The sequence below is a fragment of the Ambystoma mexicanum genome, chromosome 9 (genome assembly GCF_040938575.1).
Source record: "Ambystoma mexicanum isolate Mex_15411 chromosome 9, UKY_AmexF1_1, whole genome shotgun sequence".
Lineage (NCBI taxonomy): Eukaryota > Metazoa > Chordata > Amphibia > Caudata > Ambystomatidae > Ambystoma > Ambystoma mexicanum.
Genome location: NC_090931.1, coordinates 373,369,016 through 373,387,161, shown reverse-complemented (window position 1 = coordinate 373,387,161; position 18,146 = coordinate 373,369,016). Strand labels below are relative to the sequence as shown.

The 18,146-nt window shown below is 46.4% G+C and overlaps 1 protein-coding gene across 6 annotated transcripts in view; it reads right to left on the bottom strand.

The window, feature by feature from the left end:
• LOC138488086 (caspase-5-like) overlaps positions 1–18,146 on the bottom strand; it is a 504,964-nt gene that overhangs the window by 21,457 nt on the left and 465,361 nt on the right. For all 6 annotated transcript variants that reach the window (XM_069614835.1, XM_069614833.1, XM_069614834.1 and 3 more), the window contains one exon: positions 4,229–4,338. In XM_069614835.1, coding sequence (XP_069470936.1) covers positions 4,229–4,338 — 110 coding nt within the window. The remainder of the gene's footprint in view (positions 1–4,228; positions 4,339–18,146) is intronic.

The window sequence follows — 18,146 nt, the reverse complement described above, 5'->3', positions numbered from 1 at the left end:
TACAGATTGCATTGCTATTGGATGTGGCCAAAGTAACTTACCATTGTTTCCGAGCTAATGTAATTGGTTATTTATTATGTGCTTAATACTGAAGAGGTTTCTAAGCACGGACCCAGGATTCAAACCTGTGTTGCTCTCGTGGTCTTGCTTCCAAGACAGGCGCTTTGCTACTGAGCTAGATTTCCCGTGCCTCATTCCATACCAAGTAGAGAATTATTTTTGACTACTATGTTTGTGTCATTTGTAGGAGTTATGGACCTTTATTCTGGGCTTTTTAATTACTGCTTAATTATGCTGTTGATTCATTACATGTTATGTTTGTGTTTTTGTATGTTTGATAGCGTACTGAGGCCTATGCGCTAATATAAGAAATAAACTAAACTAAACTAAACTAAACTAAATGCGCATTGCCCATCCACAGTGACAGGGCCGAGAAGCAGGCCCTGTCTGGGGAGGGAGGGAGCCCATTTCCTGACGCACCAGCATGTGCCGGAATATCTGTGAACAGACCCTCTCCCAATCCCTCCTTAACTTCATCTCTAGCAGTGGGGATGACGGTACCGGATCAAGACGCCGGAGGAAGGCAGGTGGCCCCAGTGCTGCAACGGAATGCGGGGCAGCCAGGCTGTGCCAGTTGGCTCAGCACAACAGTAGAATGCAGAGCACTAGAGCGCTGAGATGGGGAGGCAGAGTCAGCGCCGGAAGGACCTGTAACGCACAACACTGCGAGCGCAAGGCTTGAGCAGACAGAGCCTACTGGAGCCTGGCTCAGGGAACCACTGCTAAGCCACCAGAGGCTTCTATTAATGAATGGCATCCATGGAGGCCGTGGTAACAACTCCACTAGCCCATCAAGGAGAAAGAATTAAAACTAGGTTTTCAAAAAGGCATGGGTGAGGCAACTCCCTGTGGATCACTGCATGTCTGGGGTTGCTTGTGTTTCCGTGCAGAGGGGACCTGGCCTAGCAGTTCGGGCTGGGCTGCTACCATTGGTGGCAGTACCTGACTGATATGCATATGGCTGGACTCCTTTTGCAATGGCGCAGACGGGCTAAAAAACAGTGATGTGGAAGGTTGCCCAGAGCAATGCCAGTGGTACAGATTCATTAAAAATCTTCCACCCATCACTTTTGTGGTCACAGTTTGTCTCACTATGTGAGAGAGGGTATGCCCAGACGTGGGTCCCTTGCTCGCTGCGCCATAAGGAACAAAGCTGCACCTCACTGAGGAGGTCCAACAAGGACAAAACATGTCTGAGGTTGCTTGTGTTTCCATGCAGAGGGGACCTGGCCTAGCAGTTCGGGCTGGGCTGCTACCATTGGTGGCAGTACCTGACTGATTTGCATATGGCTGGACCCCTTTTGCAATGGCACAGATGGGCTAAAAAACGGTGGTGTGGAAGGTTGCCCAGAGCAATGCCAGTGGTACAGATTCATTCAAAACCTTCCACCCATCACTTTTGTGGTCACAGTTTGTCTCACTATGTGAGAGAGGGTATGCCCAGACGTGGGTCCCTTGCTCGCTGCACCATAGGGAACCAAGCTGCACCTCACTGAGGAGGTCCAACAAGGACAAAACATGTCTGAGGTTGCTTGTGTTTCCATGCAGAGGGGACCTGGCCTAGCAGTTCGGGCTGGGCTGCTACCATTGGTGGCAGTACCTGACTGATTTGCATATGGCTGGACCCCTTTTGCAATGGCACAGATGGGCTAAAAAACTGTGGTGTGGAAGGTTGCCCAGAGCAATGCCAGTGGTACAGATTCATTCAAAACCTTCCACCCATCACTTTTGTGGTCACAGTTTGTCTCACTATGTGAGAGAGGGTATGCCTAGACGTGGGTCCCTTGCTTGCTGCGCCATAGGGAACCAAGCTGAACCTCACTGAGGAGGTCCAGCAAGGCCGAAACAGGTCTGGGGTTGCTTGAGTTTCCGTGCAGAGGGGACCTGGCCTAGCAGTTCGGGCTGGGCTGCTACCTTTGGGGGCAATACCTGACTGATTTGCATATGGCTGGACCCCTTTTGCAATGGCGCAGATGGGCTAAAAAACGGTGGTGTGGAAGGTTGCCCAGAGCAATGCCAGTGGTACAGATTCATTCAAAACCTTCCACCCATCACTTTTGTGGTCACAGTTTGTCTCACTATGTGAGAGAGGGTATGCCCAGACGTGGGTCCCTTGCTCGCTGCGCCATAGGGAACCAAGCTGCACCTCACTGAGGAGGTCCAGCAAGGCCGAAACAGGTCTGGGGTTGCTTGTGTTTCCGTGCAGAGGGGACCTGGCCTAGCAGTTCGGGCTGGGCTGCTACCATTGGTGGCAATACCTGACTGATTTGCATATGGCTGGACCCCTTTTGCAATGGCGCAGACGGGATAAAAAACGGTGGTGTGGAAGGTTGCCCAGCGCAATGCCAGTGGTACAGATTCATTCAAAACCTTCCACCCATCACTTTTGTGGTCACAGTTGTATAGGCAGCAGGACTGCATGAAGAAGGGGCGGTGCTTGAAAACCCTTTTAAGCTCTCCCAATAGCCTTCCCGTCACAGCTCTTCAACTAGGTAAGCTATTGGATAAGGTAAAAGGCCAATCCTGGGAGGGGGTGGTGTATTTATGTAAGTGTGTGTGACTGGCTTAGTGTTGGTTAGTTGGGTGAGGACACGAGTTGGAGGAGGATGTCCGAGAGACCAGAGGAAGAGAGCTGACAGGAGTGAGGAAGTTATTGGTGAGAGGGAGTCTATGGTGTGTTTGTGCGTGAGAGTAAGGAGTGCGTGAAATAGTGATAGAGTAGAAGGTAGTAGTATTTAGGCATGGTGGTAGTAGCAGGAAGTGGTAGTTGGTAGTAGTAGATGGTAGTGAGTGGTAGTATTTTAAGTGACAGTAGCAGGAGAGCGTTAGTGAAAGTAGAAGTGGTAGTAGGAGTAGTAGGAACAGTGACGAGATAGTTGTGGTAGCGTGCAAGTAGTAGTAACAGTAGAGTGGGAGTAGAAGGCAGAGTAGTGATGAAGAGGAAGGAAGGAGATAGTAGCCGTCATATTGGTAGTAGAGTGGTGTTTGGCGAGAGAGGAATAAGGAGAGTAGAGACATGTAAGTGTGGAGGTAGGAAGGCGGAGTGTGAGATCGGAGAGACAGTAGTACCGTAGGAGGAGAACATCTTGGGACCTAGTGTATGGAAGGGTCGGATGAGACCGTGTGTGCAAGGAGAGCAGGTGGAACTCGGTGGAAGGAGGCGCCATCCCATAACTCCCCTAGAGTACTAAGCGGACGAGGTTAGGGACAGCTAGAAGACCCCCTAGAGAGACAGGTAGCCATCTCCTTAGGGAAAACATCATTAGTCCCAGTCAGAAGACCAGACAGACAGGTGGCAGCGTTCACTGGAACTAACATCTTTTAAAGAAAAGAGATCATGTTTCAACATCTCAGAGAGCACTCCATTGGCTTATGGTGGAGGATCGAGTAAAATTTAAAGTGGCATGCCTCATGTATAAGTGCTCCTATAAAACTGCACCCAGATACCTGATCACATGAATTCACCATCACCAACCTACTAGAGACCTCCGGTCAGGAGATAAACCTCTGGTGGATGTTGCACGTACCAAATGTACCTCGAAAGGCGATAGGAGGTTTTCTGTATCTGGCCCAAAAGTATGGAACGAGCTACCCGTTGCCATACGATCATGTAAGTCTCTAGAGGGTTTCAGGAAAGAGTTGAAAACCTACCTATTCAAGTGAACCTAACTATAGGGCATATACAGCCCCCCTCAGCTCCCCACAGCCAAATGTAATTTCTTAGTTAACAACTGCGCCCAAATGCAGTTATATCTGTCTGGTGCGCGTTTAGAAATAATCAAAATCAAAATCAATCAAACCAATTACGGACACATTGGCTAGGGAGGAGAGAAAGGCCGCGGAAGTCCCGAGAACCCCAGAGAACATCCAAATTCAGCATCCAGTTTGTCTATTGAAGGTCAATAAACACCCTTGAACCTACGTCTGAGTCAGAGTGATTATTTGTGGCGGGCCACAGCGTCACACCACTTACCCCCCTACTCCCAATCGAATCCTACAGTCACACACCAGTAGGAATAATTTGACCCTGGATGAGCTTGTACCAGGTTTAGGATCTATGTACAACTCCCTGCACATCCCCGCACCACCATTCCCTTAATTTCTATCTGTTGACAGTGCAACATGCTGTAATGAGCTAAGTGCATTGGGAAGACCATGTCCACCTCACCTTCTGGAAGAGATCCTCCAAGCAGCAAGAACAGGCTTCCTTTCGTACAATCTCTATCAGCTTCTGAATGAAGGGAGAGCCACTAGAAATACTCCTCCAGGATTTGGTATCTGTTGGGAAGACAGTGAAAAGTCAGAAAGCATTTTGGGGAAGGGGAGAGCTGGGTGAAAAGTTGTGTACGTTGGAACTTTATAACATACAGGGAGCACAATAACAGCCAGAATAGGACGCTGGGGAAACACAGTGCTAACATGCAGACTAAAGTACTATGTTCTGGATTCACACCAAAAGCCTTTCAGTCTCTGCTCCACACAACGCTGCAGTGCCTGTCATTCTGATTTGTGCTCTGCGCCATACCTCTCTAGTCTGTGATTACTACACTTCATAGCCTGTCACTGTAGTCCATTTTTACACTCTGTGGCCTGCCATCGTTTGCTTTCTAGGTCCTTCCCACTCTACAGTCTGCCACACTACAGAATCTGCCCCTCTCCCGTGTCACACAGTGGTATTCAATGCTGTGCTCATTCCGCTATGCCCAAAACCTGCGGTTTGTGATTGTTTTCTGACACGTCATAGGCCTTTCCATCTCCTCTGTCAAACCACATTAACTGCCATCTATTCTTTCGAGCACCACGAGAGGCACAGAGTGAACACACCATTGAGACAACACTGAGATTAAGGTAGGGTATTGCCTGGTTTCTCCAGTTCAACTGCGCAAATTAAGAACCTGCCTACGTGTCAGTGCTAATGACAGTAAAGGACTCCAAGAAAGATTTAAACATAATTCCCATGGCCTCCCTTATAGTCATTTGCTAGGAGGATAGGCAGGTGTGTTCAACTGTGTTGCTGACGCAGAGTAATTGCACTCCCTTTGTGTCACATCCAGTAGCCATTACTTGTTACCCTCATACGGAAGGACGAAGAGAGCACTCAACACATGCCCTAGTCGTGGTGCAATTGTTTTTTTCCTAATTGAAATAATGTCAGGGATTGATATCAGAGGGGATGCTCAACAAACAACGGATGGAATACTTGCCGGCACATCGCAAATCATGGTTCAGATATGATATGATAGGTTATTTATAACACGCTTAATACCCGGAGGTTTCTAAGCGCAGACCCGGGGATCGAAACTGTTGTGCTTTCTGTTGTCTTGCTTCCAAGGCGAGCACGTTGCCGCTGAGCTATCCTCCCCAGAGGGTGATAAACAGAATAATTTGGACACCACCCTCCCCATTGTCTCTTTGGCCTGGTTTACAATGTTCTATCCTTTTAGATCACTTCAGGGTTAGGGTTGGGACCAAGAGATATATCAGTTAAAACAGAAAAACAAAAATGATGGTTAACACTGTCATGATAGGGAGTAACAGAACGTAGTGCTATTCTGAGCGGATTTCAAATCCCAGTCCAATGACCAATTCCCAATGCTAAACTACAAGATCTCTGGGATTTTGGAAGCATACTTCAGTTCACACACAGGGTCAGTCTCTGGGTATTTAAAGATCCCCTGCATGCTTCTTGGTTGGCCCTGATGTTTGCCCCAGAAGATGACTTGCTCTCCAGGGGTCTGTAGCTGTGGATACAGCACACTCCTACTGGGGCAGGCCAATTGATATTCCTCCCTTGCGCTAGGGGATTCATTTAACAGATAACAGTAGGAATGTCTGCCTCCCTAAAGTCTCATTAACATGTAAAGAGTGGATTCTAGAAGGGACAGTGCTTTGGGGAGACATTTTGGGGTTCCCCACAGACTAGGCCGGGGAAACCTTAGTGGAATCAGGAGACTCCCCCATTTACCACCACCAGGGGTGGCATCATGTAGAGGGTGGCTTCCTCCATCTCGCAGAGACCCTCATCCCTCTTTATGACCCTTATACAACTAACCTGTCAGTCGCTGTTCTTCGTTTCACACCTAACTCCTCCCTCTACACCCTGTGTGTCAGTTACTTTCTCTTTGCTATTTAAATATGAGTTTGAGTTTAAAAATATACTCAGCATGCAATTCAATTATGATTGCTCAGATTAACAGATTTAGTATTTAAGATTAAGATGTTGAATGACAAAATTCCTCTGTTTTGATGACCCTCTTTCAGACTTTTTGTGCAGCCTGAAAATTCGGCGGATCTGTCCTTTTCTGCCTCTGAACCAGCAGAGGAAGATTGGGTGATTCAAATGCCATATTCAGCACCTTCATCAATGTAATTACCTGACCTTGTTCATCATTAGCAGACCAGATGGCAAAGTATTGCAGATAGGAACTAAGTAGTTTGTCTTGTGACGGTCTGGCTTGGTAAACATAAGGTGTCCTATTATTGGATTTAACCTCATCTTGCAATTCTATTTGATTAGTGGGACTCGGTGGATGGCGAGTGTGAGGAACCTGAGGATATCCTCACTTCCTTCTCCCTGATATTATCTGCTCAGGTGGCCAGGGAATGGCCATCGCTTTTGAATCCTGCCCCTGGGGTGGATATGCAAGGGAGGATCACGTGGGTGGAGAAGAATTGGGGAATTGAAGGGAGATGTCCTTGGGTCAGACGCTGTCTTCCCCCATTTCCATTTCATGATGAACATTCAGTCCCAGCAATCTTTGTGGGATATTGTTATCATTTCCCCTTTTCTTCTTTCACAATGACCCTGGAAGATGTCGTCAATACATTGACACTAGGAAGAGGTTAAATAGGAGGATGTGTCCTTATTCAGGCACGGTAAACACTTATCAACCCTCTAATATTGTTTCAGCAAAACATCAGGCCAAAATAAAAAATAAAAAAAGATTTGTGCATAGTTCCACTCAGTCATACCACTCTAGAACTGGAACGAGGAAGAGGCGACTAGGAGTTGTACACACTAACATTCAGTTACACCACTCTGGTACTGAGATGAGAAAGAGGCCTGGAAACTATTGTTAGGGTCAGGCATGTCCAGAAAACACCAGTAATTGTGGTCAGGCAATTGGACTCGGGGGGTACATCTGCAATGTGTTAACAGGTCACAGGTGCATAAAAGGTGGAGCCGCCAGCAAGCAGGGGGAAAACAGCAGGAGAGATGCCGGGCTGGGGGAGACGGGTATCAGAAGGGAGAATTCCAGCCCAGAAGGGGGCTGCTGAGGAGAATCCAGCATGGAGGCTAGGATGCCAGCTACTGCAGAGGAGAGACCGTGATGCTGGGGTCCGCGCGGGCCGTCAGAGGGTCAAGGCCACCAGAGCAACCCACAGCGAAGTTCACAGAAGGAGAGCGCTACTCGCAGTGCTCTAGAGAAGTGTGTGCGGAGCCAAAGAACATCAGGAAACTGAAGAAAGAGGACACCAGGAGGAGCAGTCGAGGACCGGTGAGTGAATTGAACGGAAAACTCTGAACGGGGCACTCCGGGGCTACAACTGGGCATATAGTAAGGCCGGATGAACTGAAATTTGTGTGCAAGTAATGGTGAACCCAAAATTAGGATTTTTTGAACATCGAGCAAACGTTGAGTTATAAGTGAAGGCAGGGTCGGACTGGGACAAGAAATAGCCCGGACACCCAAGAAAAAGTGGCTCGCCTCAAAAAAGTGGTGCACCCCTCGCCTCACGACCCTTGACCTCTGAAGACATCACCGGAAGTGATGTCATTTGACCCCACTCGAAAATGACATCCCGTGAAGCGATGAAACACGACCTTTCACCACTTGACAAAACAGGAAGTGGCATCATTTTGCATTGTTCCTAAGTACACTACGAAAAATATGGTTATGATTTCACTAATGTGATATATATTTCATACAAGAATGGCTCACCGTATGTATCATTAATATCTGTGTGGATAGATCATATTGTCAAATTACTGTAAATGCAAGTAGACGTCCAAGGCCAAATGATATGTTATTGTATAGCACTTAAACTTAAGCTCTTTTTTATAGAACAAATAATCATACAATATCACCCAACCTGTGTTGGTACTAATTTATCGACCTCAGAAGAATGAAAGGCTGAGATGGCCTTGCTAGGATGCGTACCTGCACCCTGCAGATCATGCACACATTGCAGCGCGAGTGCTCAACCCACAGAGCTATCATATCGGCTATAGTAAAATTAGCAATTATTCTGTAGTGGATACCATTAAACTGGTAACAGAGATTTAACAGCAGACCAGTTAAGTTCATCTGCAGGTCTGGGGCAAGCATGTCAAGCCTGCGTGCATCTACTTTCAGGCTTCAGAGGTTGACAAACATATATTATTACCAATGTGAGGTTGCCCATGTACTTGGCGCCCATTGTGCACATTTTAAATCTTGTGAGCATGCTTAAGCACAGTAAGATCCCTCCCACCCCTTTAAAAAAAACGGGAGGGACATGGAATTGGTACACTAAAATGACCTGGCAGGGAGAACCACTTGTCCCCATCAATCCCCTTCATTAAGAGCTTACCCTGTAGCCAGAAATATGTATTGCATTTGTAGCGGAGTGCTGAATTTTGAAATTATTTTCTGAAATAAACTGTTCCTCAGGGTGGCACGTTCCTCTGTGGTGAATGTCTAGTAATGATTCAGGCATTCTAATCTTTACATTTACTCCCGCTGTGGGGCACTGCTGTGACCTCACCTAACACGGCCAGATGTAAATGTCAGTCTTTTGATGTATTCTACACAAAACGTTGCCTTATCTGGCTGCATGAGTGCACTTTGAAAGAAAAAAAAGAAGTACCATACGAGGGAAAGGGTACTCAACTGACAGACTAGTCACATTGTTAGGTTTAGTGTCAAACTCCAGAAGAATCGATTAGCACAGCCCCCTCCCACCCCACGCTCTCCATATCTGCTGTGTGCAAGTCCAGTACCAGTCACACCAGTCTAGTTTGTTTGGTGTGCCAAGGGTAAGAACTCCTCTGGGTCTGCTGCTGTTACCGGACTGAAGCTGCAGTCAGGATGCACGCTGGAATTACTGGGCACCGGCTGCTCGGCAGTCGTGGTCCGACAGTCCACAGTACTCTGGGACAATGAGACGATGCACCAGCCTTTTGCCAGCCGGAGAAGAGCAGCCTAAGCTATACCCCGGCCGCTAGCACACGCTACTGGAGCTTTTTGCAAAGTGTGCTGCGCTGCAAGAGCAAGGTAGAGGCACGTGCTGGAGCTGGGTAAAATAGTTACATGGGTCTGCTTAGGGGAGGGGAATATTGCAAAAGCAACGAGCCTTGCTGTCTGTCTTGCGGTCGCCGACCACCTAATGTGAATGGAGTCAAACGAAAAAACAAAAAGGTCATGTTCAGATAAAACACATAGCTGGCCTTGCAAAGGTCCTCTCCAGCACCTGTGTGATCCCTATTCATGACAGCACAGAGGCCTTGCAAGCTGCAAATTGGAAAAGGAAGGATCACAGGGGCTGGAGAGGACTGCAAGGCAAGCCCCGCCTTTTGTTTCAGGGAAAGTCTTGTTCAAGCGTGAACATTTGTTTTCTTCAGCATTCTACACAGCATGTTGTTAGGAGGCAGCCCCGGGCACTTTGGAGGCTGCTATTGGGAAGCGCTGTTTAAGTAAAATCGGTGCTGTGTGTGTCTTGGAATCATAAAAAATATTTTACAATAAAACATAAGTACTTTACTGTCCCCCCCAAGGTAGCAGGCAATGCAGGTGTGGCCATTGGCTCTGAATGCGATATTCATTGGAGCAGTTTCAGGGCACGAATAGCAGTCAGCACTGGATGTTCGTGTGCTCTTTGCTCAGAGGGCCAATCACGGAGCTGGCTGGTGTTCCAGAGTCTAACTGCTAGCTCTGATGAGCTTAATTGCAGTTGAGTATGGGCAAAACAGCAGCACCCTACGTGCAACGTCACACTTGTACATCAAGCAACCCATGCAGACTCTGGCTCCCAGACTGGATGCAAATAGGGAAACCACACTGTGGGCCTCATTACACGGAAGGCGGTAACCATGGCGCTATGGTTGCCGCCGGTATTTTACCGAGTCCGCCATGGTGAATGACGGAATTACCGCCCTATCCCAAGGTGTCTGGGGGCGGTAATTCCCCATTCACCATGGCACTTCCCCATTCCCATTTTTGCCCGCGTAGGGCTCAATGGGAATGGGGAAGGCGGTAATTACGGTACTGCAAATTGCGGTACCGTAATTACCTCCAAGGTCCCTTTGCGGGTCCCGTCCTTACCGGATGGTAAAACCAGCCGTTAAGGTAGGGACCCACAAAGGGACCTCGTAGTAAGGCGGTAAGGGTTTACCGGCACTGGTACCCTTACCGGTACGGTAAACCCTTACCGCCATCCGTTTAATGAGGCCCTATGTGTTTTGCAGTCTTTAGTGAGCCAAGTACTGGTTATTAAACACAGTTTATATTGTTCACGGTATACAAAGCATTCATTGTGGCACAATGAAGTCAATGGCCACTTGATGTGCTATGGTCAAACATTTCTACACTGTACTGTACAGAAGCTTTTAGGCCCCCAGGGACTACACATCATTTCGGCCCGGCCACGGGCCCGTCCGACCCTGAGTGAAGGAACTTCAATCTAATGCAAGTATTTTTGAATACTGCACTAAAGGAAAGCTTTGCAAGCATTATTGAATACTGAACTAAAGTAAAGCTTTGATAAGCCTACGCATGAAATGAAAGCATGTGTGAAACACAGGTAATGAACACTTATAGACAAAGAATGAAGCTTTATGAATAAAGTGAAAAGCAAGTGATGAGCACTTACGACGATTGTGAAAGCAAGGTGGTGGAAGAGAGTGAGCACCAAGGAGTGAGTGGTGTGGACTAACACACTGTGGCAAAGCCAAGAGACTGTCAAGGAGAATCAAAGTGAATTCAAACCAAAGCACAGGTCAGTGAGAAAGAAACCTGTGTGGTCAAGAAAACCTAGGGTTATCGTTGCTTGACCTGCAATGGGTGGTGTGATAAACATGAAGTTGTCTCACTCGCTAATCCCCAGGCATCTGTCATCCCTGTGGCCAGGACATGGCCATCGCTATTGGATCCAGTTCCTGGGAGTGGACCAGTGCAGGAGGATCACCTGGATGAGGGGTCTTCGAGGAGTGGAAGTGGCACACCGAAGGGTGAGATGCGGTACCCCCTTCCTTATGACATATTTGCCTCATTCTACCCCGTAGCATATCTAGAAACTCATCCCCCCTTTCTTGACACAAACACCTTCTCAAAGACAGATTACCATGAAAGACAACAGACTAAAACCAGAGCTGTATACCTTACATGTCCCAACACAAGGGTCAAGCAGAGTCAGGCAATAGCCGATAACTACACACACCTGACTTCCCTTCTGTTTCCCCATAAGGTTAAAAGGTGGTGCACAAGAGCACATGGACACCAAGGCCAAACACATGAGGAAGCAGCTATTCCAGGATGGCAGTTCAAATGGAGGAGAAAAGCGGCGAGACCCTAGAGGACGATGAGGAGGGAATTGCCCTTGCTCTTTTCAACCCAGACCGGCGGAGCCTCCGAGAAGGGAAATGTAAGAGAGGGAATCGCAGCTGGCGAATGGTGCAAAGCATGTCAGTGCTACAGGCAGGAGATGCCAACAGAGTTCGGCAAACCCGGTGAGTTGCTAAGAGCTGACAGTAAACCGGACTGTGTGGGGCTCAAAGTTGAGAAGAACAACATTGTATGAAGAAAGAAGACTAAAGTACAAAGGTCTATTATAAGCAAAATTGGTATCAGAGTTAGAGTGGTCCAGCGCCACGTGGGTGCTGATTCGAAGGACTCAGACTGGTGTCTCGCTCCTGAACAAGGAGAATGTGTTGAACTGGGAAATCAAAGTGTTCCTGCAGCAGATCATGTTGAATCCCGTGCATAGTTTAAAGTCTTTGGTTATTATAGAAATTACAAGTAGCAAGAGGCCTTGGGGGGGGGGCGGCGTAAGGTGTCAAAGTGGTCATATGAGGGTCAAGTCAAACCCCCTGTACTGTCAAAAGTCTTTGGCATGTTTTGGAGGCAAATGTGAACCCGGCTGAGTGAGGCCTGCAAATTAGGGTGACCAGTAATACACCTGTGAACATTGTGAGGAAAAGTGTGAACCCGACTGAGGGATGTCCACAGTGAGTGGTTGCTCTGAGCCCGATTGACAGAGGCTAATGTTGAGAGAAGGATCAGAGCTCGGCTGAGGAGGATCCAAGGATGAGGAGTAATCACCCGACGCGAAGATTACTTGAAGGAACTTTTGTTTTGTTGTTAATGGCATATCAGGCACTCTGAAGAAAGAATTTTGCATGAAAGAGACTTGGGCACAGAAGGGCCTGATATTGGGAAAAGGAACTGTAACCTCGTACCGGGTAAGCTCAGGAGTGTGCTGTGCTCCAGAAGAGTCCCGCCTTGTCCTGTGCTAAAATATGGGCAAGGGAGACCCCGGCCATAACATCCTGACTTATCATTTACTTTAGTTTAGTTCATTTTGTGAGCACTTCTTTCTTTTTTTGTGAACTTTATCCCACACTCTTTTGTAGCATAGCGGTAAGGATTGACAATAGGTTTTCTTAGTATCGGCCCTCTTTATTTGACTAGACTCCAATAGGACTATATTGTTATCATTTGATGGTCGGCTTGCTCCCATCTTAGATTTAGGTTAGATTAGGTGTTTATCTCACCCATTTTACAGTTTAATAAACACCCTTGAGCTATTATCAGTTGTGTCTGTCTTGCTTTGATACCATGCCTTCCTTACAGTGGACCATGTGGTCTGACAACTGCGCCTAGACCGAGGATGTCCTGTTTGGAAAAGCCAAGGAAAGTAAAGATATAGAATCTACACTTTTGAATTTGATTGCTGAGGTGAATGCGAAATATAGCAATCTGTATAAACTATTGAAGAGCCTGAAGGATTATAAAGTCGACCTGGAACTGGTTTTGAGACATAAGAGACTTAAACTGATTATGAATTTGTAAGCTGGAAGAGCTGACGTCTTAGGGAAGGGAAACACTGAGATGTTGCGAACTGTGTTGTCGCCTTAGGGAAGGGAACCCTGAGCCCTTTTCAGAACTGTGTTTTGTCCCTTCGGGAAGAGAACCCCAAGACTATTTGACAACTACTTTGAACTTGCGGGAAGGAGAGCTGGAAAGAAAGCTAAGAGCTGGAAGAAGCTCAGAACTTTATTTGGAACACTATTTCTTTTGCTGCTGACATCCCTACACATTGTTTGGCTTTAGTTGTGAGGGCAAGCATAGGTATTCGACACAGACATACTTTTAAGTTGAACTTACTGACTCTGACTATCCTTAGTTTCTTTAGGTAGGGAAATGCCACCTTACAATAGGGCAAGTTACGCTTTACACCCTCCTGACATTTAAGTAAATAAAGCTATCTTGTTTGAACCTTGAATCTGTTCTCTGTGTCTTGCTTCATGATGCCTTCACACAAGGCATAACCCCTTTATTAACAAGCCTTCTTTGTCTCTAATTATGGAATCTTTCCATTGTGAGGCTAACCATTTCATGGAGGCTGGATACAGACCCATGGATGAAGAGGAGGCAAGGGTTCCTGGTCATTAAATCAGTTGCCAATTGTTAACACCTCAGTGTTTGGATTTGTTTTAGAAGCCTATTGCTCATGGCCTGTCTTCTCAATGTGATTATGGATGTTCAATGGATATTGAGCCATGGACTATATGAATGCATTGTTTATGGAAATAATAGTGAATGTGTATTTGCAGGATAATGTACATAATGGATGTATTGTTCTGTCCAAGCCCCAAGCTTCGGCTTCGCTATTATATGTGGGCAATATATGTCACCTTTGCATGGATTATAATGTTTTGAATATTTCTTTTAAGGATTGTTATCCCTTACTCTTAATTGCTGATATGCTTGCGTTTGCTTAATGAACTATTATTTTTAAGCTATTATTTTTACAAAGTAGGATTTGCAGGACACTTCCCATGTCAAGATGCCTGATAAGATTCCCATTCTGTGGTTTAGGTCGGGAGATGATATGAAGACCACTTTTAGGAAGATATTTATTTATTTACAAAAATCACAGGAAAATCAATGCATTTTTGGCACAGAAACGCATACAGAATTAACCATTGATAACAGGGTGGAGGACATGGGTCCTTTCCAATGAGGCAAGAGAATGTGACTTGAAGAGCAGATATTGCAGGGAAGGTGGAAACAATACCCAGGGATGAGGACAGAATAGAATTACATCGGAAAGGGATGGTGGAGAAAGTGCTGAATTAAGGATGAACGGGTGATGGAAAAGCGCTGAAGGGTTGCCACGACGATCATTTGAAGCCATGTAGGTTATGCAATGCTGCAGATATTTTTTAGAGATTTGTGGATGCTGCTTTTTGCGAGTCTTGACTTAACAAACCAACGAATAATTCTGAGTTTGGATGATATTTGTATTTAATAATTCTCGGTACATGAACATCGGTGTCATGTACGAGAAGATTTGTGCTGTCTATGCAACAAAAACAGTAATTATTGCCAATCATCCTTTCCTTTTCAGCTGGCCACTGCCGTGATAGAGCGCCTCACCTGATTCTGTTCATCAGGCACCAGGCGCTCAGCCTAGACCGATTGGCCCAGCCGTCTTCTTTACCATTGGCCAACTACCGTCAGGCAGAAGCCGGCTGGCGGAGTAAGGCCTACGAAGAAGGCTGACTGAGCTGACCGAGCGCAATCGGCGCTTGGTCTCCATTCCATTCAACATCCGCCCATCTGCCCATTTATCTTAAGACTTAATATCGAGGCAGCACATTCATGGCCGCTACTAACATTCCGCCACAAACAGGTACCCCAATCCATTTAAGTCGCAGGGTCACCTGTCCACCTTGTGTTCACTTCGTCACACCACCACCATCGTCACAACACCATTGGCATTGTTTACTCCTCGAGCCGCATACCTTCTGCTCGCTTTGCTCGCACGATTGCAGCCTCTGCCGGAAGACGAGACTACAGAGGCTGGAACCTCTTCCAAACAATAACGCATTTGTATACTGAAATCACTATACTGCTCCATATTGGTCGACCGTTAGCTCTTTTGTGCCTCTTGCTTTGCATAACTCCCTTTCCACTACTGCAGCCCACTAACCACGTTGCTACAGTGCTTGTTTAGTGAACCATCTAATCCTATCTACTTGATGCTACCCTGCACCAGCCTGGCCCTATGCCACTGCTGCAACACTGTTTTAGCCTTGCTCTATGCCACTGCTGCTACACTGCTCTAGCCTTGCCCTATGCCACTGCTGCTATATTGTTTTAGCCCTCCCCTTTGCCACTGCTGCTACACTGCTCTAGCCTTGCCTTATGCCACTGCTGCTTCACTGTTTTAGCCTTTCCCTATGCCACTGCTGCTACACTGCTCTAGCCTTTCCCTATGCCACTGCTGCTATACTGTTTTAGCCTGGCCTTATGCCACTGCTGCTATACTGCTTTAGCCTGGTCCTATGCCACTGCTGCCATACTGTTTAGCCTAGCCCTATGCCACAGTTGCTACACTGTTTTTAGCCTGGCCCTATGCCACTGCTGCTATGCTGTTTTAGCCTGGCCCTGTGCCACAGTTGCTACACTGTTTTAGAATGGCCCTATGCCACTGCTGCTATACTGTTTTAGCCTGGCCCTACGCTACTGTTGCTACACTATATTAGTCTCACCTCATGCTACTGATGCCAGTTTGGCACCACTCTATTGCTGCCACACTGGTAACCCCTGCACTGTGCCTCAGTTACACTGCAACAGCCTCCCACCATGCAAATCTGGCTCACCTCGATCATGTTCCCATTCTGTGTTGTGCAAGATAGTATACCTTGTAGCAGCAATAATTACATAGCTTACAAAATGGCCTAGCCAAACTTGCCTGCCCTGGACACCACCCCATTACCTGCCCCACTCCATTCCTGCCCTCCACACCTCCCTTCCCAGTAGGTTCCTTCAACTCCCACTCTACCTGTGGCAGTGACCACCTAGCTGATACCCCAGCCAAGCGCAACACTGGCAGCTCCAAGTGTCACCGTACTAGACTAAGCTCACCACGCCCTGCTCTTGGTGACAGTTCTGACCACAACAACCCACACCCTTCATTGAGTCCCTTACAACTAATGACCAAATAGACACACTTATCGCCATCCCTGACCCTACTGAGCGCAACCACAGACTAGGTACCAGAATCCCTCACAGGAGCAGCAACCTACTAGTCAAACCCCACACCAAGACTAACAATCAAAGTAAAGTCTCTAATAACTCCAAACTCCTCCCTTTAAAAGGAGCACTACTTAATGTCAGATCCTTAGTTGCCCACACTACAGAGACCGCCGACATCATCCTGTCCAACAACCTTGACTTCCTGGCCGTGACAGAAACCTGACTGCATGACACAGCGGGCCCCTCTCTAACCCTAGCCATTCCTGATAACTACTCCATCCTCAGAGCCGATAGACCCAATACTCGAGGAGGAGGTGTAGCCATTATCTTTAAATCCTCTCTGGACATTAGACTCGCATCTCCTTCTCCACTAAAATCATGTGAACATCTCACAGTCAAATTTCAAACATCCCCCAAAAGAACAATTACGACACACCTAATATACAGACCCCCAGGCCCTCCTGGATCATTCGAAGAAGATATCACTTCACTAGTAGCCGAGAGTTCTAAACCATCAGCACAAATTATCATCCTTTGGGATTTCAACCTGGGGTACAACGACCGAAAATGACCCCCTAGCTACTTCCCTAGCTAATGCACTAGCCGGGCATGGTTTCTTACAAATCAGTTCTCAACCCACTCACTCGAAAGGTAGGACTCTCGATTGGGTAGTCGCTTTTAATTGCAACATCACCCTCAAGGACTCCTCACCTCTTGTTTGGACGGACCATCATTTCCTATCGCTAGATATCAACATCAACAACTTAGAACCCAAAAAGCCTCTCAATGTACCAGCTTGCCTAACTAGGAACAAGCGTAACATTACAGCTGAAGCTTTAATGTCCCTATTCTCAACGCACTACCGGTCACAGCTGACTTGAACTTCTTGGTCAACACCTACAACGAGTCCATGACTAAAGCTATCGACACCATTGCCCCATTAAAAATGCCCAAAGGGAAACCCATAGCACATTTGAACTCAAACTACTCAGACAAAAAAAGTAAACTTGAAACACTGTGGAAAACAGTTCCTTCCCCAGAAAACAGAACCAACCTCACTAATATCACCGCTTTATACAAAAATGAAATATTGCGCACCAAAAAGAAGCTTCAACTCTAGGATAAACCAGGCAGGTTCTAGCACTCGAGAACTATTCAACATTCTAAAGGAACTAGAAAACCCTAATCCTCCTATAGACACCTGTACGAAGGACAAACCCTGGTGCACTAGCATTCAGAATGCGCTCACTAACAAAATCACTGGGCTCCAAATTAAAATAGAAAACAAACGACAACAACTTACCAATGGCACAACTTGCAGCCCCTTCTTGAAACCATCTAATGATAGCACTTACTTTCATTATGTTTGGATTAATCCTTTAGTGCTTTATCAAGACCTTACACGTTATTAGGATTGGATACACTTTTTTGAAATGGCATAGTTATTTTCTTGCTTTAGATTGGTTGTCCTTATAGAATTTTTAATTTCTTATTTCAGCGTTTCCGCATTAGCGAAGCATTGAGGTCTGCATATTTTTTTAAAATTCTAATTGCTTTAATTCCATCGCATCAACTATTCAATTTGGTCAATTTCCTGATGGCAATTTTTACTTCCGGTCGAGGTTTTCCTGACACTGACTACACATTTTAATTACCTGGGCCATCCTCATAGCAAGGTAAACCCCTTTGGATTTTTGATATGCTCATATACATATTAATCTACCTTAAATAATAGGCGCCTTATTTTTGATTGCGCTGTTGTAGTCATTTGCATTGCAATTTTGTATTTATTGCATCAATTGTTTCTTTTCTCCTTTTTCTTATTATTTTCTCTGGTTATCG